Genomic DNA, 27,079 nt, shown 5'->3' on the forward strand with positions numbered 1-27,079 from the left:
TAGATGCTTCATACAACCCATGTTTTATTTGGATGTAAAATGCCTTTTTTAAAGCACAAAAACAAAATAAGTTAAATCTGCAGAAAAACGTAATAACGACATGCCAGTAATGAATACACTCTTTTACTTTAAGTTTCTATTCCATAACTTCTCAGGAGATTGGTTGGCTGGTTTGTTTTTTTAAGTACATGGCAAGATCTGGTCCACACATCCTTATGGGTTGAACAGTTAACATGGGCGATGGTCTGGTACACGTTTCCTGAAAGAAAATCACATGATTTAGAATGGTATCTTCCCCTTGAAGTCCAGCAGACATTTTTTAAAGTCAGAAGTTTTCCACACTACTGTAAATTCAATGCCAATTATTTTAATAAGCATGGAACATATGAACTGCCCATCTGGATAAGCCCCTGGTCCCTCAAATCCAGTAATCTTGTCTCTGACAGTACCCAGCACCACATATTTCCTGAGAAGGTGCAAGCAACCTAATAAGCTGGTAGGGATAATCTGTCCAGTAAGAGTCTTCTCTTAATAGTTCGAAACTCATCTGAGACCCAAAGCATTAGATTTTATACTCCTTCTAAAACTTTTAGTAGTTTTACTAACATAACTGGGTATTTGTTATGTACTTAAAAAAATTCAACTTTTTAAATCTTTCCCAGCTGATGGCTAATTTAAAATTCAGTAACGTGTATAAATAGTTCAAATTTTCCCCTCCAATATGCATTATTCTTATTGCCCATTCACCTAACTTTGGTTATTTCCTTCTGAAGTTTCTCAGAATCCTCTATGCATTTGGTTAACACTTGCAAATTGTGTTACCTGCAAATTTTGCCACCTCGCTGTTCACTCTCTTTTCCACATCATTAACATGCAACAGTTCTAGTAGAGACTTGTTGCACCCCACTATTAACTTTTCCCATGACAATCCACTAACATTTTCCAACATCTGTTTTTACAAAGTTAAAATTAAGGCTCAAATTCACCAATGTGGTGAGGGCTTACATAAGCCCTTTGTGTCTGTTACCTAAAAGGTTTTGGTAACACCAAATTAGTTTTGCAAAGCTGTTGCCACATGGATGAATTTTACTGGTACGTGTCGGAGAAAAACTTCAGTTCTCACTTTTTGTCTGGGTGCAGCAAGAGTCAGATACTTTATTATTTCTTAAGCAACTGCAACCGAAGGAGAGAGTGCCCTAGGACACAGGGTCGCTCCAGTCCCAGACAGGTCTCTCAACAGGTAAACAATTACAGGAAGCATTTACACTTTTGTTACAGACAATAATAAGCAACAGCTGCATTTTGTTTATACATAGGTCATCCCAATATCTTGTTTTTCTTTCTTAAGAGACTCCAGTCTACATTTAGTATTATCTACACAAGGTCGAAACAACTTCTCACACAGTTCTTTTCCATTCGCCTCACACAATCCTCGCTTCTACAAATCTCATGTTATTTGGGTTACAGTTAGCCTAACTCTTGCTAACAGAGACTGCCATGCATTAAGATCCCCTACAAATCCCTGTCAGTTCTTTCTCTACTTTCACATAAGGAACAATGAGGGATTCTTCACTAGCAGTCATTTTATTTCCAATAAATTCCTCCAGTGCAGGACTTGATTTAACTGGGGAAAGAACTCTCGTTTGCCACGAACTGTATGAAGTGACTCTTCAAGGTAGCGTACAAAATTGTAGAATATTTCCAGGTACACAGATGTTAACATGCTCTAAGTTACAGCATCTGAATCATCCAAAGAATATTGTTATTTATTTTACAGTAACTGTATTTCTTAGAGATGTGTCTTCCATATGGATTCCACTCTTGCTTTGCACGTGCCCAAGAGTGGAATCCATGTGGGCAATGACATGAAGAAATGTGGGACACACATTAATATTGGTAGATGATCTTTACTCCTAGCACACCAATCAGCAATCGAAGTAGACAAAATAATAGTAAACAGACAGCAACAAGCGGTAGCAGATTCAATTTCAGACACAATATGGGCATCCAGCTAAGATTTTAGCTTTTAGGGTTTCCTAACAATGGAGAGAATCAAAAACTGTCTTCCTATTTTTCTCCACAAATAATAGATTTCTCCAAGGAACTCAGAGTTTAGTTCTACACACACTGATCAAACACTGTGTCACAACTATGGATTTCCATTAACTAGACGGTGCTTGAACAGACTCTATTTTAAACATCACAATGACTTTGGAAAGTCAATTGTTTCTGCTATTGCAAACCAATTGTGGGAATACTAAAATGTTAGAGAAGAACCAAAAATAGCTTTGTTACCAGGAAAAAACAAAAGATGAAAATATTTAGCTTGAAATGAAGGGTTCTCTCTAATGGTATAACTAGAATACCAAACTTAGATTCAGAGTTTAGGATACCTTGGTGCTGCTTTAATAATGTCATCCACACGAATAATCATTTCTGCTGCTTCAGCTGCACTCAGCAGAACTTGTCTCTTGACTTGAAAGCTTTCAGTTATTCCCAAGGTTGCCATGTCTCCAATGACACCATCTTTCATATCTTTAAAAAGAAAGATACTTTGCCAAAAAGTTTTTTTTTAATACAGGAAAATCTTGTTAATAACCTGCATTATCCACAAAGCTATCTAAATCAAGTGCGGATAAAAAGATTTCATCTCAATCATGTATTATCCATATGTCATATTCTACAGAAAAACTATTTAAGAAATTATGTATTATAAATAAAAGGGTCAATACTTATTACCTTTATCCCTCCACCTGTAAAGCTGGGTGCTTTAATGACTATGAGTCCAACTATGCAGGGCTAAAAGGGAGAGGATGTAAAATATCTTCACAAGTAGATTTCCTATACACAGAAATGTCAATGACAAAATTCACTATCGTGGGATGTTCCTGGGCTAGAAGAGTGTGCTAGGTTCCCTTGGGAAGCTGTGAATATCCCCTTTCCAACGGTATGAAGCTTCCATTATGAAATGCCCTACAGAGCTGCAACATGGTGGTCTTAAAGTCATGATATAGTAAGTACATACCAGCTGTTATTAAGGGCTTGTGTATTTGAATAGTTAAGTTTGTGACAAGCCAGGGTGTAAGCCTACCTCACACTAGACTGCCACATACTAACAGTCTATAGGACCCTTCACACTAAAAGTTCCACAGTGCGCTTTGATTTGCCCCCATTTCAAAGTCGGCATCCACATTGAACCAATAATCCCAAACTCAAGCCAGTAAAACTTACATCCCATCATCATGAATACTATATTTTCTTTCTAGGCATATGCATGTATTTAATATGCAAATACATGCATGAGGATATTAATATGTTTAATTTTCAGGATACATTTACTAACTTTTTTGCACTACTAACTAAGAACTTGAAAATACCATTTACATACATAGAGTAAGTGTAGTCTTCTATATTTGAACTGAAAGTAGTAAGTTCTTTACTATAACCATCCTTGCTATTACAACCATGTCGAAGTGGAGCTTTTCAACCTTATATCATTTATCACTTTGTTTCAAATTCTGCATCTATTTATTGTCACTTTCTAGTGCTGCTACTCAATCTTGGTTGAATCACAGCATTAACACTCACTCATTTGATGCTTATAGTTTAACCAGGAATAGAAAAGAGTAGCTTACAGCCATACAGCCATCTCTATTCCAAATGGTCAATACAAGCCATGAACTTGTCTCCTAGTTTAATAATCACAGAGGACCGGGACAATTGCATGTTAAGACAGTACAGGAAAAAGCTAGTACTTTCATTCATCATATGAAACCATGATTCACATCCATTCAATTGGACATCTATTGATACAAATAGGTTTGACTACTTTAAATCCTAATTATATTGTTTGTAATGCAATAAACTCTTGCCCTGACTTTATCACAAGGTCATGTTTGCCTCCAGTAAGTCACAACAATGCAAAAGCATATATTCCATACCATAAAAAAGGACAAAAAATTCATTACAATTCACATGTTATCAAATTTCTCACCAAGTCCATAAGTTCTTTTCCCTTCACTGTGAGCAGCTCTGAGCTGAGACACCAGATCTGCACTGTCATAGCCAGCATTATCAGCTATAATGGTTGGGATCTAAAAGAATAAATATGCATGACAACAGATCAGAGGATGTTTTAAATTCTCAAGCAAATAAAAAGCAAAACCAAAGTTTTTGCAACAACTCTATACAAACTTAAGGTTGCTTATTTACTCTTCAATTACAAAAACAGCTGTGAAAGGGAAAAACATAGTCACAAAAAACATATATAGGCAGAAATTCACCAGTTGAAGTTGTCAACAAATGTTTTTCATTAATTTATAAGTACGCAAAGTTACACCATATGACCATTTGAAACAAAAATATTTATCTGCAATTAAAACGGTTTGCAGTGATTTCCTGTTATCTGTGTAAAATAATTCTCTTCACTGAGAATACACATGCAAATTTGCAGGCCAAAAGGAGATGTTTAGATTAGATGAAAACATAGCTTAGAAAAATTCTAAAACTGTGACCTTAACTCTGGAACAGATACTAAGCAGCTCTTTAAAAAAAAAAAAAATCTATTAATTTGTATTAAAAGGTACATATTTCAGTAGGAAAGAAATTGGAAAAAATAGACCAAAATATTTATGATGAGAATGCTATTCCCTCAGGCCTGAGACCTCTGTGAGCAGTACTAGAGGGAATGCTAGCTACAATATTTTAGTTGGTTTTTCCTTCAATTTAGTAAGAGTACATTTTCTCATTAATCATTTCAAAATGGTCTTGTGGCACTTGTTCCATTTTAAGAATGTAAACTTGCTGATGAGCATTTACCAACAATAGAGTCTTCTACTCAACGCATGTCAGTTTAAGTGATGCTAGAGCAAACTGTCTATGGTCATTAAAGAGAGAGTATTTTCTAAATTAAACATTACTTGACTTTCTGAAAAAAATGTTTTCCCTAGTTTAAAATGTTGCTACTGGAAGTCAGGCTTTCCCAACTCAGTGTTCCAATATAAGAGAGGTTAGCAGTTAATGTGTATTTGTATTCACTTTTCCGTTGTGGTGTCTCATTTTTCACAAGCTGAAACAAATATTTTCTAAGATTTTATGTAGCCAGTGCTAGAGAATTTTTTCTATTAAAGCATTACTGTAATCTCCCTTAATCAGCGACCTAAAACTGCTGGAACCAATGTGTGCTGCCTGTTCTATTGGTCTCTTCTGCCTTTAGCCTTAGAGTATGTCTACACAGCTGAAGAAAAACTCATAGCTGGCCCATGCCAGCTGATTCCAGCTCGTGGGGCTTGGGCTGCAGGGCTGTTTCGTTGCTGTGCAGACTTCCAGGCTCGAGTCCCAGAGCCTGGGCTACAAACCGAGCATTGGCAGGAACAGGAGGAGGGGAGGAGGAATGCACCAGGGTGGGGGACAGCACATGTGCTGGCCAAACAGACACTGCTACCAAAGTTCTCCAATTGTTAGCGCAGGGACGCAAGTGCACCTACAGTGGAGCACCCATCGGGACACTATTTGAAGAAGAACATTAACTTACCATTCTCAAGGCCTTTGCAAAAGACTCCATTGCAACAGATTCTTTGCCTGGTGTTCTGTTGGCAACCTCTGTGACAGCATTAGCCATCAGCATCTCTGAGCAACCTGTATATTAAAAGAATGCACGTACCTTAAAACCTGCCTTCACTGACAACAAGAACTCATACATTGTGTTGAAAAGAAAAACGTAAAAGATAAACTTGAATATTCACCTCCACCATAGACAGTTCTAGTATCTTTCACAGTTTGGGCAAGGACACACAGAGCATCATGCAAAGACCTTTCGGCTTCATCTATAATCTGCTGTGTTGCTCCACGCAACACTATGGTGCAAGCTTCACCTAAGGTCAAAAATAGCAAACACAAATTGCTAAGAACATAGCCAAGAGAACATCAACAAAAATTTGACAGAATAGCTTTGGCAAAATGAAAAACAGTCTCAAAAGCATTTATGCTAGTTTTACTGACATCACCATGGACAAGTTTAAATTATTACAAAAAAATGCAGCAGTTGGCATGTCAAAGTACAAATGAAAGTTTCTAATGAACTCCATTATCCAGGCCATTTTTATCCATGTCCTACTACAGAATATGCTGTATTTCTTCACAAAATAGTTAACTTAGAAGCAGAAGAAAAAACAATAAATTGATAAACTACATATATATCAGAAGTATTGGCACTTTCTGGTTAATGAAAGTTACTGAAACCTATTCTAGAAGATTCCTGCTAACAGGTTGCCACTTGCCTCATCACTGTTTTATTTACCAAAAGGGGAGTGGGGACACAAAGTCTTAGGTCCCAATCTTGCGAGCACTTATGAATGTACATAACACAACTCAGTAAAATTAAACCTATGTACATATCTTTGCAGGACCAGGGCCTTAGTGTTGGCCCAGCTTTTAAAGACAAAATGTTACTTGTCACATGGTGCATCTAAAGTATAAATTCTAATGACAACCACTTAACGAACAGTTTAAATATAATTGTTAGTGATAAATAGGGCCCTACCAAATTCACATGCCATTTTTAAAATTGTAAATTTCATTATTTCAAATGTTTAAATCTGAAATTTCCTATCTGTAGGAATACTGACCCAAAGGGGGTGGGTGTTGCAGGGTTATTGTAGGGGGACTGCGGTATTGTCACCTTTACTTCTACGTTACTGCAATGCTCCCTTCAGAGCTGGGCAGCTGGAGAGCAGCAGCTGCTGGTTGGGAGCCCAGCTCTGAAGACAACGCCACTGCCAGCAGCAGTGCAGAAGGAAGGATTGCGTGGTATAGTATTGCCATCCTTACTTCTGCACTGCTGCCTTCAGAGCTGGATCTTTGGCCAGCAGCTGCTACTTGCTGGCCACCCACCTCTGAAGGCAACAGCACAGAAGTAATGGTGGTATAGTATGGTATTGCCACCCTTACTTCTGAACTGCTGCTGGCAGGGATCTGCCTTCAGAGCTAGGTGCCTGGCCAGCAGCCAGCACTTTCTAACCACCCACCTCTGAAGGCACCACAGAAGTAAGGGTGGTAATACCATGACTCCCCTACAATAACCTTGAGACAGCCCCCGCAACCCCCTTGAGAGTCAGGACCTCCAGTTTGAGAAACATTGGGCTCCCCCGTGAAATCTGTACAGTATAGGGTAAAAGCACACACGAGACCAGATTTCATGGTCCGTGATGCATTTTTCACGGATGTGAATTTGGTAGGGCCCTCGTGATAAATGAATGAAATTATAATGGTTGGTTATTGGTAAAACACTTACCCATAGCTACACCAGAGAAGTGAATGAGCTTATCTTCTCCAATCATAACCTCTTCAATAAGCTTGCAACTTCCTAGTTTTACCAGCTCTGGGTGATCAAAGGTTGAAGCAATTTCACCACCTATGAATGTAAGTTCATGTTAAACTGCTTGTTTGGTTACAGTCTATGTATGGGGAGAATTTGGCAAACCAGAAAAGTGCCTGAAACCATTATGGCTTATTCATAAAGGCAACCTAGTCACCAAGCTGTAAATTGCCCATTCAGCAGTCTCAGCTTGACCAAGGCAGGAGGGGAAGGGGTTTGGGGTGCCACAGAAAGGGCGGCTTGACCCCACGTCCTTCCTGATAAGAACTGTGTTGAAGTTGCTGATACATGCATTTTAAAAGAGCAGAATGCGCCCCAGGAATGGCTATTGGGGTCTCAAGGCTGAAAACTCTGGAAAAACCCACACCTGGTTAATCAATAATCAGAAGGAAACTCTTGCTTTACCATTGAAACTGCTTACTTTACAAGTTTTATTTAAGGGACACGTCATTCTATTACTAATGTATAAATAAGGGGGGAAAAAGCTTGAGATAGTTGGCCTCGTTTGGGGACTCTTTTGGACTCTCCCTCTGGATACGTCTTGTGGTCCCTACCGGAAGACGGAAGATTTGGCCACCGGAAGACTGCTGCTGTTTCTCTCGAGAGCCACACTCAGCTTTGGTAATTATCAAGGGGGGGGTGGTTTACTAATCTGTTGCGGACGTGTGTAAGTGCTTGAGACTAAGCAAAGTGTAGCTTTAAGTGAAAGCACTAACGTTGTCCTGTTTGTGCCAGCCATCTCTCAGTCGGACGGAAGTGTGTCCCGATTTATTTCCTGACACTACCTTGCACAGAGTAAAAGTTACCAAGAGTTTTGGGTTGAAAGAACCCCGGGTAACATTAAGTCAAGTCTTGGAAGATCTGAAGCTTCCTTTAGCCACTAAGAGTAACACTACACCAATGTTTCCTAAAATTGAGGGCAGGACTGTACATCTCAGTTGATTCCCAGAGTCTCCACTTTCATGTTTTGTTTTGTTTTTTAAAAAGCTAGACTTATTTTATGGTCACAAAGTCAGTCTTTAAAGAGTGTGTGTTTTCACTAAGAAAAAAAAAAAAGGTGTGCGTGTGGGGGGTCTAACTGGAGTTACCTAACATGATGTAAAATCCTACTGAAGACAAGGCAGTTTGTAGTTTTTACATACAAGTTAAGTGGTCAAGTTAAAGATTAGGCTCCTCATAACCTTTAACTTGACCTGCTAACTCACATGAATGCTACTAATGGTCTTGTCTTCACCAGGATTTCACCTTGTTAGATAACTAGTCGGCTAGCTTCAGCTGAGAATACACCTTTTCCCTTTAGTAACAACACCACCAAACTGTTAAACTGAAACCAATGCAAAGAAGTTTGTTTCAGGCTCTCTGTAAACTCAATATCTCCAAGGCTTGGACTGTTCCATCCTTTCAATGGGTGCTAACTCAGATGTCAATGATGACAATTAATGTTGATGCTTTAAGTATTTCACTGCTCAAACCATGTAAGAAAGATGACAAAGTTTCCAACACTCCCCAAAGAATGTGGAGGGCACAGGAGTTGGGAAGATGTATACATTAAAACATGAAGGCCTTTATCACTACATGGTAGGAAGCAACTGGTTTCATTTTCCTGAAGCGGAGGCTCAGCTTTGAAGAGTTTGGGAAATTCAACACTACATATTGTGAAACTCCTGACACCAAAATATTAAGAACAGAGTCTAGAACTATATGTTTGTTTCACCTCTGAAAAGCACTTTGAAATCTGATAAAGACACAACTGTATTCATTTATATTTTGAATTAAATCCAATTATTTGATTGATCTGCTACATGAAAAACATATCCAGTACCCAACTATTTATTTCATTCTAATGCTTGACTAACATGTGTAGCTCCTTTTAGACTATCGTACCACTGTTTATAGAGTGATATAGAGCTACAGTATGATCACTGCATACAAACCTATATGATCTTTAAACAATACCAACTTAAAAATCATACTTCTGTTGGGATATTTAATTTATTTTCCATACTATTGTAACTAGACTACTTACACTTCCCAAAAACCAAACAATGTTATACCTACCAAGGCCTATCTGCAGCAGACCTATCCCATATTTATTTCAGACTTTCTATATTGGTTACTTAGGGTACCAAACACATAATTCTGAAGATTTTTTTTATTTACAGGTAACCTTTAAAATAAAGTCTGATCCCTATCAAATCTGAAAAGCCTAAAGAAGTATATTTATCAGCATGCTATGATAATGCAGGGCTCGTGAGCTGGTGCCAAATGACAACAGTAAGTTTAAAATTTAAAGCAGAGTAAATTGAAGATAGTTCAGCTCAGTTTCCATCTCTTCTCTGCTGACAATAGTACTCACTGGGACATACATAGCTGGCTATTAGCAAAACAATTTATTTTACAGAGGCCAAAAGTCATCAAGAACATAAGAATGGCCATACTGGGTCAAAACAATGCTCCATCTACCTCAGTATCCCCTCCTTTGACAGTGGTCAAGTGCCAGATGCTTCAGAGGGAATAAACAGAACAGGGCAATTACTGAGTGATCCATCATGCCATTGTCCAGTCCCAGCTTCTGGCACACAGAGGTTTAGGGACACCAAGAGGACGATGTTTCATCCCTGATAAATAGTAATTACTTTTGGGTAGATTTTACCTTAAGAGAAAGATCTTCAGGGTTGTTTTTTTTTTATTTAATTCCCCCACGCTCCACCTTCCCAAGTAATATATGTTCATATTACTCCAATGCTTTTTACATTAACTGCTTTTCTTAAAATGAAAAGTTATAGGCAAGTTGTATCAACAACTATGGAATCACACATTAACATTTAGCAGAAAATGTATTACTGATACGTCAACACTCAAGACCTACTTTTTTGATGCAACACTCTTCTCTATACCTGTAACAAGAGCCAGACGTTCTACACCTGCAAAGTCTGCATGTTCAATAGCCATAACACCAGCAGCACCAAACAGCTGTTCGGGGTAGTTATAAATCAGTTGCCTACAATTGAAGCACACACACATATTCATGCTATGGAAAGACTGCATCTTTCATCAAAATTACATGACGGCCACAGAAACAAATCTGATTCTCACCATGAACAGAAATGGATTGTCAATGGAATTATTATTAATACTTCAGATTGCAAAATCATTCAGGGTGCAAGGCACTTACCAAACATGGAGAAAATGTCCCTGCACAAAGCATGAAGAGTTAGACAAATTCTAGGGGTGCAACTGAAAACTAAAACACTGTAAAGTAACTTGTTTTTCTAACTGTGGTTCTTGCTGCGCCTTCACTGTAGCTGTCCTCATGATCCCCCACCCAAGGGAATAAAGGGAAGAGTGGTCCCAAATATCCTGAGTTCCTTCCCTAATACAGAATCCAATTAGCGTAAGGTTCTGTAGTACAGGAAAGGAGAGCAGGTTGTCTGTATTCCACTTTCAGTGACTCAAGAGCAGTAACCTGGAGTATAGGAGGTGGGTGATGTAAGTATCTGAACACCTACCACAGAACAGGTCTGCCAAAGCACGCATCAGTTCTTGATACTTCTACACGGGAGTAATATTGTATAAATGTGCACCAAGCACATGCAGCTGCCCTATAGGTCTCAGGTTGGTACACAGTAGTTGCCTGGGACTTGGCATGGGTTCCAATCTTTACTGATAGATCTTGTCTAGCTGTTTCATACCATGGCCTAGTGCAATTGTGAATCCAGTTAAATAATCTGAGCAAATACTGCCTTACACTTCGTCCTATCTGCAAATGTACACACAGTCTGGGGAATTCTTGAAAAGTTTAGTTGTGTCTAGACAGAACGACAGTGTCCTAAGCACATCTAGCGAGTGTAGCTTGGCTTGCCCTTGGTTACAGTGGGGTTCTGGAAAAAAGACAGGCAAATGGATCATTTTATTTAGATGGAAGCTGGAGTCTACTTTCCACAAGAACTTCAGGTAAGGCCTAAGGGTCACGCTGTCCTTATGGAATGTAGTGTACACAGTAGATTAGCCATAAGTGCCTGAATTTCTCCTACCCTTTAGTCCCATATAGCCACCAAGAAGGCTGTGTTCATGAACAAAGGGTAAAGTGAGCAGGTCAACAGTCTCAAAAGGTAGAGCCATTATATCAATCCCACATTCACTCTATTAAGGAAGAGGAGAATCTCTGACTGAGAGGAAACACATCCACATAAGGCCTTAAGGAATCTAGCTATCATCAGGTGGAAAAAATACCACATGACCCTGCATGGAAGAGATGGTTGGCTGATAATGCTGCCAAGTGAACTCTTACTGAGCTGATAAGATAGCCCTGAGTTCTTCAGCAATAAAAAGATGGTTCAAAATAGCAATATCTGAGTCTAAGGGAGAGAACTGGCATTGCTGGGCCCAAACAGAGAATCTTTTCCACTTGGCTGAATGAGTAAACTTAGCAGTCTTTCCTATTCATGAATTGGTATATTCTGGACCTCAGCAGAACAGCTCCACTTAAGTCATGATTACCTAGCCAGTATCCACACAGTCAGGGATAACAAAGCTGGGTCCAGATGGAGAACCTGTCCCTAGTTCTGGGAGATTATGTCTGGAAGAAGAGTTAAGTATCAAAGGAGGGGTGGATAGATTCTGCAGGTCTGATAATGAAAACTTCATTGGCCAAGCTGGAGTCAGCATGATTACTACAGCTGAGCACTGTCTGAACTTGCTTCAGACCCTTGGTATTAATGGAATTGGTGGGTAAGGGGTGTACTTTATTCCTGATGTTAAAGGGAATGAGGAAGGCATCTGATAGGGAAGCCAGACTCAGACCTTCCCGACACACTTCTTGTTCTCATTTGAGAAAGTCTATGGCTAAGTGACCAGTTGTTGATGTCGTGTGATGTCTTTAACAGCTCATTCATGATCATTTGTGAACTGCCTTCTGCAGCAGTCTGTCAGGACACCCCACAAGCCTGGTAAATGAAGGGCAACCAGAGTGATTTTGTGGGAAACACCAACTGCTGAGTTGGACAGCTTATTGGTAAAAGGGAAATGATCGTGCTACTCCCTGCCTGTTAATACAAGACATTGCTGTCATGTTATCTGTTATATCTAGACCATCAATCCTCTCAATATGGGAAGGAATGCTGTGCATGTCCAACGAATTGCTTTCAACTCCAGTACATTTATGTGAAGGCAAGCATCCTCAGGAGTCCAAAGGCCTTGGATTTGGAGATGATTTGGTGAGTTCAAGCATGTGTCATTAGTGTACTGGATGGTAACAGTGATAAAGGGTACCCCCTTTCACATTTAGAGGTTTCTTTCACTAATTACAGTAGGACTTCTGGGGGGTCTTGCACTTTAACATTTATGTGACATTTACTGGGCAGATGCAGAGATTTTTGCATAGAGCATAGGTGAAGTCTGGAATGCTTTGTGACATGTATCCAAGGGGCTGTGTGACTTCTGGCTCACTAGGCCCCTATGTTCTTATTCTTTTGATGATCCTGCAGCTGGTTGATGAGATCCACTATGGTACTGACTATGTCCTAACGCAGATAAGCCTTCAGTGTTATCGAAACTAGCAATGCCCCTTTGAAGTCTACCCTCTGGGTTGACAACAGAATCTACTTTTTTACTGATGAAGTCCCAGGTTAGTGAACAACTGAAGAATCAGGTGAATGGAGTCATTTACATGTGTTGATTTCACTCAAATGATTCCTTACTTTTTCCATGTGAGCTGCCATTACCACAGCCAGGCAGTTGAAGACCCTCAGCGCTGTTGATAGGTGGAATGGTAGAACTCTGTATTGATAGTGGGAATTTGTCTGAGATTCCAAGTGATATTTCCTATGAGTTGAATGGATTGTTATATGAAAAGAGGCACCTTACAGCTCAAGAGCTACAAGAAAAATCCTTTGGATCTAAGGAAGGGATTATAGAGGCTATCTAAAGCACCAGAGAAAGTCTAGAATTGAGCACTAGTCCTGTTTTTATTTCAGACATAACTGTCTTTCGTGAGAGAAGTCCCTGAAAAAGGGATGGGGAAGGAGGGTGGGAGGTAGGGAGACTGAAATTGTCTAGAATACCCTACCCCTTAGGGATGGGAAAGGATGAGTAAAGATCCTCCAGATGCTGTAAACTGCTCTCAACCAAGATGTCAATTAACGGCCTTGACGTAGCCACAAGGTAAGTAGCCAATGAAGTGAACGCATAGTCTTCCTTTGGTACCCCTGCTTAGACTACATTTGTGGTCTAGCCTGATTCCTTCTTGGTGTAGGCATGCAGATTCACAGAGATCTTTGAGTTGCTTGTGAGTCTTTCAGCAAGAGTACAGCCTCATTGGTTTTACTATTGAAAAGATCCCAGCCTAAAAATGGCAAGTCCTCAGCAATAAGTATATGAGATGGATAAATAAAGAGATCAACTTATAGTCAGTTGTTTATTGTAGGCATCACAAAAGAAGTAGTTCTTAAGGAATGTTTAAACAAGGAGAATGTGGCTCTGCAGACCAGCTCAGAAAAGGTGTTCTATATGTAGCAAATGGCCTGGAACACTACACAGAGAGCTGGAGTACCAGTCACAAGGGGTGTCACAGTTGACAATGAAAGGGATGGGAATGACATTAAGAAACAAAGGCCCAGATCCTCAAAGCTATTTAGGCACCTAAAGCCCATAGAAATCAATGAGAGTTAGGTGCCTAAATAGCTTTGAGGATCTGGGCCAAAGACAATTCAGAAGACATGAGGTAGATATAAACAGATTCTTGAATTATGCTGAAGCTGCCTCTGATTGAGTACAAGGGAGAGCAAGTGAAAGGATTTTAAAGGTAGGGGGCATGGCGCAGTCAAAATGACAGGTAAGAAAATTACTTAGCAACTCTGTTTTGCATGGAGTGGAACGGGCTGGGCAAGGATGATATTGGACTCAGTGAAGACATTACAATAAATAAGTAGTCTGACAATAAAGGGCTGGATGAATCTTATGTGCGTGGGTAGAAAGAGCTGGGTCTTAAAAAAAGGTTATGAAGCAGCAAGCTTTTAATAACAGAGAACGTGTGGGACATAGTCACATACCTTATTCCTTCCATAATAAATGCATACCTGTTAATAAAGCAGTTTATTCCATGCTTAAGAATACGTTCAACCTTCTCTTTCATTTTTTCTTTTTCTGCTTGTTCTATTTCTGCTACCTTTGCTGTCGAATCCACTCTTACACGAGAGCCAAAGACCTAAATTAAAAACAAAGAGGTAAGATTTATTTGAAATTTAACTCAATTTATAAAGACGGCTTCTATTATATTAATCACCTACCTTAATTTTATCTGTATCCATACCAGTGTTTGCAATAAGTATCTTCGCATTTTCAATTCTTTTTGGCTGGTTAACGCCAATCTTTTTATCTAGCAGAAAGCCTGTAATAAAAGAGAAAGTAGTTAAAACCTCAGCAAGCCTTAAAAGGGGAAAAGGACTATTATTCTAAAGCAGAGGGGGACAAACTACGGCCCGTGGGCTACATCCGGCCTGCAGAACCCTTCCCTCTAGCTCCTGCCAGAGAGTGGAGTCAGCACAGGCTTGCGGAGGAGCCAGCCCAACTCCCCGGCAGCGCAGTGATCGGGGTGGAGGCTAGCCCCTGGCCCCTCCCCATCTGTTCCCCTCCCTCGCAGTCACAGCTCCCCCAGCGCCACCCCTCTTAACCCCACTCCACTGATAATGTGGGGAAAGAAAAGCAGGGAGGGTTGGATAGAGGACAGGCATCCCGGGGGGATGGTCAGGGGGCAGAGAGCAGGGGTGCTTGGATAAGATGTGGGAGTCCCAGGGGGCAGTCAGGAGAAGGGGGAGTTGGATGGGAGTTCCAGGGGGCTGGAAAGGGGGCAGGGGCCAGGCCATGCCTTGCTGTTTGGGGAAGCATAGCCTCCCTCAGCCTTCCCTACCCTGCCCTCCATATGATCTCTGTACCCGATGTGGCCCTAGGGACAAAAAGTTTGCCCACCTGTGTTCTAAAGTGTGTCGAAATTTTGTACAGATTTACCTATCAATACCATAGCAATGTTTCCTGAAGCACATACAGACAAATGCATCTCTCTCACATACAGGATTAATTTCAACTCTCAAATACATGGTCACTGAATAAAAACATACCTTCATCTAAGTAAGAGTCTATCAGACTTCCACCTAGTTTCTTGATAATATGGATAGCTTCCAAATTACCAGATCCTTTCAGTCTAAGAACAGCTTCCACTGCTAGTTTAGTAAAGTGATTTTTATGATGAGTAAGTAGTTTTGAGGACAGCGTGGTCCCTGCAATGTTCATTAAGTCTTCACGGAACTTTATTTCATCATCACTAAAACAAACACAATGTAACCAAGTGAATAAAATTAAATGGACAGCACTGAAGAAGCAATTCAACTGACTGACAACCATGACACTCGGATTTACAAACACTGTTATACATTTTTGAAGTGATGTGCAGTTGCAAAATAGTTGCACTTTGTAAACAGTTAATTGTATGCCTATCTACATGAGGCATTCTCATCTTAGGATATGAATTTGAATAAAAGCATCTCTTGAAAAGGAGTTGGTGCTCAATGGATAAACCACATATGGCCTGTTGCATTACTGCATACATATATTATTGATACTTCGCACTTTCATTTTGAAGAAATGTATAGGTGAAAGCACTATGTGACTCCAATGAGAAACTGCCTAACTGGAATTAATTTGCAAAATGGACACCATTAAATTAGGCTTGAATAAAGACTGGGAGCGAATGAGTCATTACACAAACTAAAAACTACTTCCCCATGTTAATTTTCCCCTACTGTTACTCACACCTTCTTGTCAACTATTTGAAATTGGCCATCCTGATTATGACTACAGTTTTTCTTCTGCTGGTAACAGCCGACCTTAATCAATTAGTCTCATTAGAGTTGGTATGGCAACGCCAATTTTTTCGTGTGTGTGTGTGTGTGTGTGTGTGTGTGTGTCTCTCTCTATATCTATATCTATATCTATATCTGTATGTATGTATGTATGTATGTAAAATCAAACAGTTTTCCTCCTGTTGACACACACACCTCTTCCTACTGTATTTTCCACTGCATGCATCTGCTGAAGTGGGCTTCGGCCCATGAAAGCTTATGCTCAAATAAATTTGTTAGGTTCTAAGGTGCCACAAGGATTCTTCATTCTTTTTGCTGATACAGACTAACACGGCTACCACTCTAGAAGTTTACAGTACGCACTGAAAAATCTGAACAAATTGCAAATTTTGTTGAAGGGGAAAATTATATTTTAGTTAAACAGCTACATCGTTTAGTAATTTAAGATAATTTGTCTATATTTTTAAAAAGCCTTTATAGTTTAAAGAAAACTGTGATAACTTCTATTCCAAAAATATTGCTTATATCATATTATATTTTAAAGTTCAGAAATGAAGAAAATCATTTTTCCTCCTGGTGACCAATATGCAATTGTTTGTCCTACCCATCTGTGACAGTTTACATAGAAATTAATCAGGACAACCAAAGAAGATTACTACTGCAAATACAAGGTATTTACTAACCCATGATCCACTGCAGATTTCAAGAGGGCCTCTCTTGCTGCTTTTGTAGCTTCTCTCCAACCTGCAATGATGGTTTGAGGATGAATCTTCTTTGCAATTAATGTTTCTGCCTCCTATTAACATAAAACATATAATTAATTTACTTCAACGACAAATTTGAAGCGAAGTGGGAAATTTATTCAGTAAAAAAATTTAGAATCTTTTCATCATCAAAAGGAGACTTTTAATCCAACTGACAGCCAAAATGACCAGAATAATCTTAACAGGAATGATTTAGAAAATATATATTTACCCTCTAATACTACAAATACAGATGTGGTCATTCATGCTGCTAATATTTCCTACCTAAGCAACTAATGTGCTTTATTCAGTGTGGCCCTTGAAGATCATCTGGAATCTTTATCTAGTACAAGCCATAGCTATATTTTGAACAGGCAAGCAAACTATTATAAAAATGTATCATCTACTCGAAGCTCTGCATTGGCTTCCTGTTCACTTATGGGTGCAGCTCAGGGGGCTGGTGTGAAATCTTCAAAGCCCTGGCTGGCCTGGAAGTCAGCTACCCAAGAGATCATCTCTCACCTTAAGCCCTGTGTCATAAACAGATAGTAGGAGTTAATAGAACAGAAGTACTTTATATCTCTTTTGCCTGTAAAGGGTTAACAAGATCAGTGAGCCTGGCTGTCACCTGATCAGAGGACCAATCAGGGGACAGGATACTTTCAAATCTTGAGGGAGGGAAGTTTGTGTGTGTGCTGTTAGTTTTTGGTTGTTGTTCTCTCTGGGTTCTGAGAGTGACCAGACGTGCAACCAGGTTTCTCTCCAATCTCCCTGATACAGATTCTTATAGATTCAAAATAGTAAGTACTAGGTAATAGGCAAGTTAGGCTTATGTTTGTTTTCTTTATTTGCAAATGTGTATTTGGCTGGGAGGAGCTCAAATGTGTATTTGGCTGGAAGGATTTTAATTTGTACTTGTATACTTCGGCTGGGAGGGTATTCCCAGTGTCTATAGCTGAAAGACCCTGTAACATATTCCATCTTAAATTTACAAAGATAATTTTCACTGTTTTTTCTTTCTTTAATTAAAAGCTTTTCTTGTTTAAGAACCTGATTGTTTCTTTATTCTGGTGAGACCCCAGGGGACTGGGTCTGGATCCACCAGGGAATTGGTGGGGAGAAAGGAGGGAAGGGGGAGAGAAAGGTTAATTTTCTCTCTGTGTTAGGGTTACTTTCTCTCTCAGGGAGAGTCTGGGAGGGGGAGAGAGAAGGAGGGGGGAAGGTGGATTTTCCTCTCTGTTTTAAGATTCAAGGAGTTTGAATCACAGTGATCTTCCAGGGTAACCCAGGGAGGGGAAGCCTGGGAAAGGCAACAGTGAGGGAAAGGGTTTACTTTCCTTGTGTTAAGATCCAGAGGGACTGGGTTTTGGGTGTCCCTGGGCAAGGTTTTGGGGGGACCAGAGTGTACCAGGCACTGGAATTCCTAGCTGGTGGCAGCGCTACAAGTACTAAGCTGGTAACTGAGCTTAGAGGAATTCATGCTGGTACCCCATCTTTTGGACGCTAAGATTCAGAGTGGGAAATTATACCATGACACCCTGTCATTTCAGTTAAGATCAGCAGGTGCTCTTGATGTCAATTCCTGGAGCTAAAAATCTTTAGGCCTTGTTGCAGAGCTTTGTTAGCAGGAGGTCCTTGCCTCTGAAGCTCCCTCTATGGGTAGCTCAGAGTCAAAGCTCAGTAGCCTTCAGAGTACACAAGATGACACTTAACTGTTTAAACAGGCACTACCAAATCAATTTAGGTCTTGCAAAAACAATCATTTACAAAGCCTCTCAAAAATGTTTCTTTTTTCTTAATTCATTGGGAAAAAAGATTTACGAAGAGTATTTTCCTGGAGTGTCTGCAATCAGACTCTACCATTCTGCTAACTGCAAGAGCCAGAAAGTGAAACTGATTACACGACTAAAAAGGCAGTTTCATTGTTTCTTTTTGCATATCAGTTGAGTGAGGAAGACAACATAAATGGTGAAGCAAGTTTATTTTAAAAATCCTTTCAGATGCAATAATTTAAGGTGTTATTAATAATAGATAAGGAATACGGTACTATTAACAGAACACTGTGACCCCAGGACCTCATAATGCCAACTGGTATAGGGAACAGGGGTACATAAGAGTTTCAGAGATCCTCTGGGCCTAGTGTCTGTCTACATATTAGTCAACCAAAGACTATTATGCAAGGTCTCTTATGATAGCCTGTGTCACACTGGTCATAACTGTGAGACGTATGTACAGAAAATATGTGAGAAAATGTTAAGTTATCTAAGTCTGAGAGTTAAGGTAGGCCATCAGAAGATGATCCACAAGCTCCTGTCAGGCAGGAAGGACGAGATGCTTATCTGTGTGTGCCTGGTCACATGCACATTTACTGTCTGAGCAAAATGTTATTCAATAGATTTTGGGGACTGCAGGAAAATGCAACAAAGGTTATCCGGTTTAGAGTAAACAGCATATAATAAACAGCTTTGGGTTTGTTTTTGTGAAGTTGGGAGGCCATTTTCATGCAGTTGCACCCACAGTCCCCCCGTACCGCCTACTCATCTCTGGGACTGCTTTCAGCTCCCTTGAACTATGCCTCATTCGGCATCATGGCACCATGCGCAAACCGCTAGCCTCTTGCTATTTTTTTTTGGTGGAGTCTGTGTGGTTTGGACGAACCAGACTTGTTTTGGGGTGTTTTTCCTGGCAACCTGTGCAGATGAACCCCGAGTTATCCTTGAATTTGTGAGGACAAGCCACCAGTTGGTTTGATTTTTTGAAGCAGGGATCTCAGCCAACTTGGTTGAAGCACTAGAAAAAGGACTTGAGGCAAGCTATCACGTAGGACACAGAGGCTTTGTAAGTTAAGTTTAGGCTCTAGAATGCACATTATGATTGCGTAAAGTGCTATGTGTAAAATAAGGTGGTGATCCTGAATTGAATCTTGTAAGCTGGTGAAAACAACTCCTTTGGGAATAGCAAATCAGAGTTCTCCACGTGTTAATTGAAATGGGGGTGGGCATTCCAGAGGGATGGTTGGAGGACTTGGGGGTTGCTAAGAGCCTACTGCTTGCCTGTACAGAGAGAGTGAGGCTGGCAGAGGCCTGGAAGGTAGTACTTGCGTTGCCAGAGGCTAGTGAAGTCAAGGAACTGATATATCGCAGGCACAGACAAGACTTCCTCACATTAAGGGTAGGAGGCAGCAAGGTGCTTCATAACCCTGGATAACCCCAAGAAGCAGCACAGACAGCATCTAAGTTTTGTTCCTGTTTTTAACAATTTGGTAAGTGATACGCTAATGCTTACTCTATTGGCAGTGCCCTACTCTGTCTATGGTATCAGAGCACTGAAATACCACATATAGTAGAAAATGTTTAAAAACAAAAGTTTCATTACCCTAAGTAATTCAGCTGCCAGCACAGTTACAGATGTAGTTCCATCACCAACCTCATCATCTTGAACCATCGACATATCTAAAAGAGAATACTACTATGTTACTTTATTTATTCAAATATTTTGTACTGCTCAGCACTAACTACAAATATTGTATATTATGGGTACGCACTAGTTTGGAAATCAAAAACAGGGTTTTAAAAAAAACTACATAGGGGCAGGATTAATTGCAATAACTGAGTGTCATATTATCAACCTGTTACATAGCAAAAGAAACTTGCTCAGAGGATGTTGTTTGTTCGCTAAAGTAAATGCTATTTAATAACTGACCTACAAGGAGATTTCAAATATTGTAATGACAAACATCTAGTCAAACTCACCAACCAAAACCTTGGCAGCTGGGTTGTCAACTCCAATAGCTTTTAGGATAGTTGCACCATCATTGGTTACTGTCACTGTGCTATCTCTTCCAGTACTTAGAAGAATCTTGTCCTACAGGATGCAAGATTTAGGATACTGCTTGAACACGTAGTTCATAGTGTTAACAGTTGCAAAGACAGCTAAAAATATGGTATCTGAAAGCCTGCAAACATCTTACCATGCCTTTAGGTCCCAAAGTGCTCTTAACCAAGTCTCCAATGGCAATAGCACCAACGAAGGATGACTGGAATAAAAGTGAACAAGATCAGACAAGGATTCATCATTTCTTTTATAAGCAGCTGAAGACTAAAACATAACAGAGTCAGAAATTACATCCACTTGTCCTGATCTACTCCCTCCACCACCATATCCCATCCCCTTCCCTGGTTCTGAAGTCAGGCAGCTTCTTCTCCTCATACCCTGGGTGCTAGCAGAAGAGTCACTCAGAGAACAATGACCCACAGAATCTGGGAGCAGCAACTCCCTGGAAACTCCTGCTCAACCCTTAAAAATTTAGGCTGGAGTATTCTCAAAACAGATTAAATCTTCAAAGAATTATACTTCAACAAGTCTCTACCACTGAACAAATGCAAACTGAACTATTTTAAAAAAAAAAATTAGATGTGGTCAAATTTGGCAGTTTTTCATGTAAATGGCAAAAGAAATCCCACTCCCAAATTTCAAATCCTCAGTCCAAAGTATGGAAGAAGACCTTCTCAGCAAAACAGATATTAACAAAATATTTAAAAAAAAAAAAAAAGAGCAAAAACACATTCCTCACCCCAACCCCATATCTCATTCTTGAAAATGGCTGAACCATTTTTCCTTAAACTTTACAAAAATATTCAAAGTGAAGCAGACATTCAGCAAGGAAAACATCACCCTGAGCAGGTAAAGTTATATGCAACTGAAAACAGGGTCTTGTACTTAGGGCTCTGTGTAAATTGCAATATATATATTTTTTTTTAAAGAAAATTCTCAACTGTCTAAACAGCAAAGTATTGCTTTTCAGTGAGTTTGCATGGAATGAACTTTACAGGTAACTTTAGTTGATTTCAAGAAATGAACGAATTTTACAAGTTAGTCAATTTCTTCCACACAGACATGCACACAGCACTCCATTCTTCCACACATGCACACAGCAGTCTTATTCCTTTGCATGCACAGAGCACTCTGTGCTTCTGGATGCACACACCACTGCAAGAAAAGGTAATGTTTTGTACTGAAGACTTTGTTGTAAACACTCTCATTTTTAAAAAAAATTATATTTAAAAGATCGCCATTTTGGGGGACAGGAAGCAATTTCATGGTTTCCATGCCCTCCATTAGAGTAAAAAGAACAGGAGTACTTGTGGTACCTTAGGGTATGTCTACACTATGGGATTATTCCCATTTTACATAAACCAGCTTTGTAAAACAGATTGTATAAAGTCGAGTGCACGCGGCCACACTAAGCACATTAATTCGGTGGCGTACATCCATGGTCCAAGGCTAGCGTCGATTTCTGGAGCATTGCACTGTGGGTAGCTATCCCCTAGCTATCCCATATTTCCCGCAGTCTCCCCCACCCCTTGGAATTCTGGGTTGAGATCCCAGTGCCTGATGGGGCAAAAATCATTGTCGCGGGTGGTTCTGGGTAAATGTTGTCACTCATTCCTTCCTCCGGGAAAGCAACGGCAGACAATCATTTTACGTCCTTTTTCCCTGGATTGGTCTGGCAGACGCCATAGCACTGCAACCATGGAGCCTGTTCAGCTTTTTTTTTTTTTTTTTTTTTTTACTGTCACCGTATGTGTACTGGATGCCGCTGACAGAGGCGATACTGCAGTGCTACACAGCAGCATTCATTTGCTTTTGCATGATAGCAGAGACAGTTATCAGTCGTTCTGTACTGTCTGCTGCCACTGTAAATTGGCAATGAGATGACGGTTATCTGTCGTTCTGTACCGTCTGCTGCTATCATGGATGCCCCTGGCCGAAGTCGGCCAGGGGCGCAAAGGCAAAAATGGGAATGACTCCCTGAGTCAATCCCTCCTTTATGATATCTAAAAATAGAGTCAGTCCTGCCTAGAATATGGGGCAAGTGTGCTAGAAAACCAGTGTATCAGAGAACCAGAGAGCACAGCCGCTCCGTGTTAGATCCTGCAGAAATGATGAGCTGCATGCCATTCTAGGGGGTGTCCCTGCAACCACCCCACCCGTTGCTTCCCTCCTCCCCAACCTTCCTTGGCTACCGTGGCAGTGTCCCCCTCATTTGTGTCATGAAGTTATAAAGAATGCAGGAATAAGAAACAGTGACTTGTTAGTGAGATAAAATGAAGGGGAGGCAGCCTCCAGCTGCTATGATAGCCCAGGCAGGACATTAAGCGGTGTGGGGGACAGGAGCCCAGCATCCCACTGCTATGATAGTCCAGGCAGTACAGAATCTTTTCTTTACACATGAAAGGGAGGGGGCTGATTGAAGCTCAGCCCCCAGTTGCTATGATGAGGACGGTTACCAGCCGTTCTGTACCATTTACTGGGAATGACCAGGAATCATTCCTATTTTTATCCAGGCGCTCCCCCCGGCCGGCCTCACCTGAGGCCAGCCAGGAGTACTCAGCAGCTATCAAGGATATTGTATCGTCTGCCACCGGGGAGGGAAGAGGAGCAGGTACTGCTCTTTACTGCTGCAGCATCGCATCTACCAGCAGCACTCAGTACACATAGGGTGACATTAAAAAAAGTCAAGAAACGATTTTTTTCCCTTTTCTTTCACGTGGGGGGGAGGGAGTAAATTAACGAGCTATACGCTAAACCACACCGGACAATGTGTTTGAACCTACAAGCACTGGGAGCTCAGCCAAGAATGCAAATACTTTTCGGAGACTGCTGTGGACTGTGGGATAGCTGGAGTCCTCAGTACCCCCTCCCTCCCTCCAGGAACGTCCATTTGATTCTTTGGCTTTCCGTTACGCTTGTCATGCAGCACTGTGTAGCCTGGAGATTTTTTTCAAACACTTTGGCATTTCAGCTTCTGTAACAGAGCTCTGATAGAACAGATTCATCTCCACATACAGTGATCAGATCCTGTATCTCCTGTATGGTCCATGCCAGAGCTCTTTTTGGATTTGGGACTGCATCGCCACCCGTGCTGATCAGAGCTCCACGCTGGGTAAACAGGAAATGCAAGTCAAAAGTTCGCGGGGCTTTTCCTGTTTACCTGGCCACTGCATCCGAGTTCGGATTGCTGTCCAGAGCGGTCACAATGGTGCACTGTGGGATACCGCCTGGAGGCCAATACCATCGAATTGCGGCCACACTAACCCTAATCCGATATGGTAATACCGATTTTAGCGCTACTCCTCTCGTCGGGGAAGAGTACAGAAACCAATTTAAAGAGCCCTTTATATCGATATAAAGGGCCTCGTAGTGTGGACGTTAAATCGGTTTAATGCTGCTAAAATCGATTTAAAAGCGTAGTGTAGACCAGGCCTTAGAGGCTAACAAAGGTGCCACAAGTACTCCTGTTCTTTTACGGATACAGACTATCACACCTGGCTACTCTGAAACCTGTCTCCATGACAGTGTGATTTACACATTGCCTTACTTACAATGTTAACTGTCAGACAACCTTAACTATAGAAAATGTTAGACATTCTGTTGATATCTAAATAAACTCACCAACCGAGCTGTCTCTGCTTTTTCTTCATCTGCTCCTGCCTTGAAAATATTCACAGGTGCAAGAGAAAGGGATGCCTGAAATAATAGTAACCATAATGTAATTTAGCTTTATCAATCATTTTCAGAATACCTCACTAACATAATTTGAAATTAACTGATGTTTTATCTTATTCTTGAATTACAATACTTAATATCCCCTATTCCCAGGTATATTTTAATAAATGAATCTTTAACACACTTTTTATCTACATCTTTTTTTTTTTTTTTAAATCTTCACTATACTGATGCTATCTAGAGCCTCTTAATTTAGAAAGACATTTATTACCTCAAGGGCACCAAAGGACTCAAATGCTGTCTCCAACTTTGCTGAGATGAACTACCAGAGCAAATATAAGATTTCCTGCCCTGTTCTATCCTGCAGAGCACAGGTGACAAGGAGATTTGCCTGGAAACTGAACAGATTTAACTGGTGGAGATTTCTTCTGTGCTGGCAGTGAACGAGCTTTCTGATACCCCTACTCCTGGAGTGAATGAGGCTATTCTCTACTAGCCAACAGCCCTTGAGGAATATTACCAGTTGGCATAGTTTAGAGGAGCCAGCTCTTAATTACACCAGAGCAGAGGTGAGCCCACCAGAAAATTGGGAAACCAGAACCTTAATTTCTCCACTGCTCTGCTGCACCCAACAGAGAATTGGAGCCACTCATGTCAAAGTTTTGCAGAATTACTGAAAACAAAGATAAAAACTTAGATGACATTTTTAAGTTAACATTATCACAATTTTATTTGCTCGCTTTTTCCATGCCAATTACACCACAATAGTGGTCAGTATTTTTTAGCCCATTAAAATTAGAAATGTAAACTTAATCAAGGCCCCCATTAATTCAGCAGCAAAGTAGAACTAAGTTGTACACCACCCAGAGCTGAATTCCGAAGCAAACAGGGGATTCTTCAGCAGCTTCAAGTCAACTTAGAACCAGATAAAAAGGAATATAGGTGATATTAGCCTATTTGGATGTTTACAGTATATTCAATCTTACACCGCTGCAAACTTAACACAGTAGATTGTTCTGATATAGGGTTGGGCCAATTCTGAAATAGGTTTCTCAAGGAGTAAGTTTCTTCCCAAGCCCCCATGAGTTACTAGCAGCCTGGTGTGCAGAAACACAAAGACTTAGCTCCCCCAAACATATTTTGCCGTGTTTGAGGTGGATGATCTTGTTACCCAGGTAAATCCTAACCTCGAGTCTGCCAAGGGTCGCCTGCCTCAGCCACATCCCCATGTGCCCCGTGGCAGAGCGGCTGCCGAGCTGTCACAAGCCCTCTCGCCAGCAGGCACGTTGGCCATCGGCCCCAACCCGACAGCCTCAGAGCCCCGGGGCCCTCCCCCACTCCCGGGGGATGGGGCGGCGGCGGCCGCGGCGATGGTCCCCTGCGTGACGCGGGCCGGGCAGCGGCCCCGCATGGCGAGCCAGCCCCAGCGCTGGGCGCGGAATCTGCGGCGCTACCCACAGCGGGAGGCCGCTCTAGAATCTTCCAGGCCCGCGCTCCGCTCGCCGGGCGCGGCAGGGCCCAGCTCGCCCGTGACTGGCGGCAGCGCCGCCGCACAAAGGCGGGGGAGGGCCCGGAGCCGCGGGCGGCAACGGCAGAAAGTCACCGCTCCTCGCGGCCCACGTGGAGCTGGCGCAGGCACAAGCCCGCCTCGCCTCGCCTCGCCGCTCGTTCCCCGGGCCCGCAGCCTTACCATGGTGAGGGTGAATCTGCTACCAGCGTCCTGCCGACCGCCTCCGCCCGCTCACAGTCACCGCCGCGCGATCCGACCCCAGGCCAAGAGCTACCCACCAGCAGCCACCGGAAGTCGCGTTGCTTGCCAGCCGGAAGTGGAAGGGCTGCCTCGGCCTAGCGCTCCAGTCCCCTTGAATGTTGCATTCTGGGAGTTGTGGTCTTACGCTGGCGAAAGGGACGCGCCCCCCGAGGGTGAGACGGGGGCGCTGTCTGCCCTGTCTGGTCGAGGCTGAGCCAACTTAGCTACTTTGTCACTAGATTTAGTGACTTTTCGGTTTCCTTAGTGAGAAAATAAGTGTCAAAGTCACCAGTGGCAAATCTAGCGACCTAGCCACAAGGAGCTCAATAGTGTTAACACGGGTTTCAGAGTAGCAGCGTGTTAGTCTGTATCTGCAGAAAGAACAGGAGTACTGGTGGCACCTTGGAGACTAACACGTTTATTTCAGCATGAGCTTTTGTGAGCTACAGCTCACTTCATCAGATGCATGCAGTAGAAAATACAGTAGGAAGATGTATATATACACACAGAACGAACATGAAACAATGGGTGTTACCCTACATACTCTAATGAGAGTGATCGGTTAAGATGAGCTATTACCAGGAGGAGAGAAAAAAAACTTTTTATAGTGGTAATCACAATGGTCCATTTGCAGCAGTTGACAAGATGATGTGAGAAACAGTGGGGGAAGGGGGGAATAAAAATGGGGAAATAGTTTTACTTTGTGTGATGACCCATCCACTCCCAGTCTTTATTCAAGCCTAATTTAATAGTGTCCAGTTTGCAAATTAATTCTAAATCAGCAGTCTCTCATTGGAGTCTGTTTTTGAAGCTTTTTTGTTGTAATATTACAACTTTTAGATCTGTA

The 27,079-nt window shown here is 41.3% G+C and overlaps 1 protein-coding gene across 1 annotated transcript; it reads right to left on the bottom strand.

Moving 5' to 3' along the window:
* On the bottom strand, positions 1–26,299 carry CCT2 (chaperonin containing TCP1 subunit 2). Its single transcript, XM_030548752.1, has 16 exons — positions 26,173–26,299; positions 24,429–24,503; positions 20,944–21,009; positions 20,726–20,837; positions 20,349–20,425; positions 16,914–17,026; positions 15,490–15,692; positions 14,662–14,762; positions 14,452–14,579; positions 10,273–10,376; positions 7,292–7,411; positions 5,745–5,873; positions 5,534–5,637; positions 3,995–4,094; positions 2,394–2,535; positions 1–259 (listed from the first exon to the last, which is right to left on the bottom strand). Exons 1-16 carry the CDS (start codon positions 26,173–26,175, stop codon positions 229–231), a joined length of 1,608 nt encoding a protein of 535 aa, XP_030404612.1. The 5' UTR covers positions 26,176–26,299; the 3' UTR covers positions 1–228.
* Between the last annotated feature and the right edge of the window lie 780 nt (positions 26,300–27,079).

The sequence above is a fragment of the Gopherus evgoodei genome, chromosome 1 (genome assembly GCF_007399415.2).
Source record: "Gopherus evgoodei ecotype Sinaloan lineage chromosome 1, rGopEvg1_v1.p, whole genome shotgun sequence".
NCBI lineage: Eukaryota > Metazoa > Chordata > Testudines > Testudinidae > Gopherus > Gopherus evgoodei.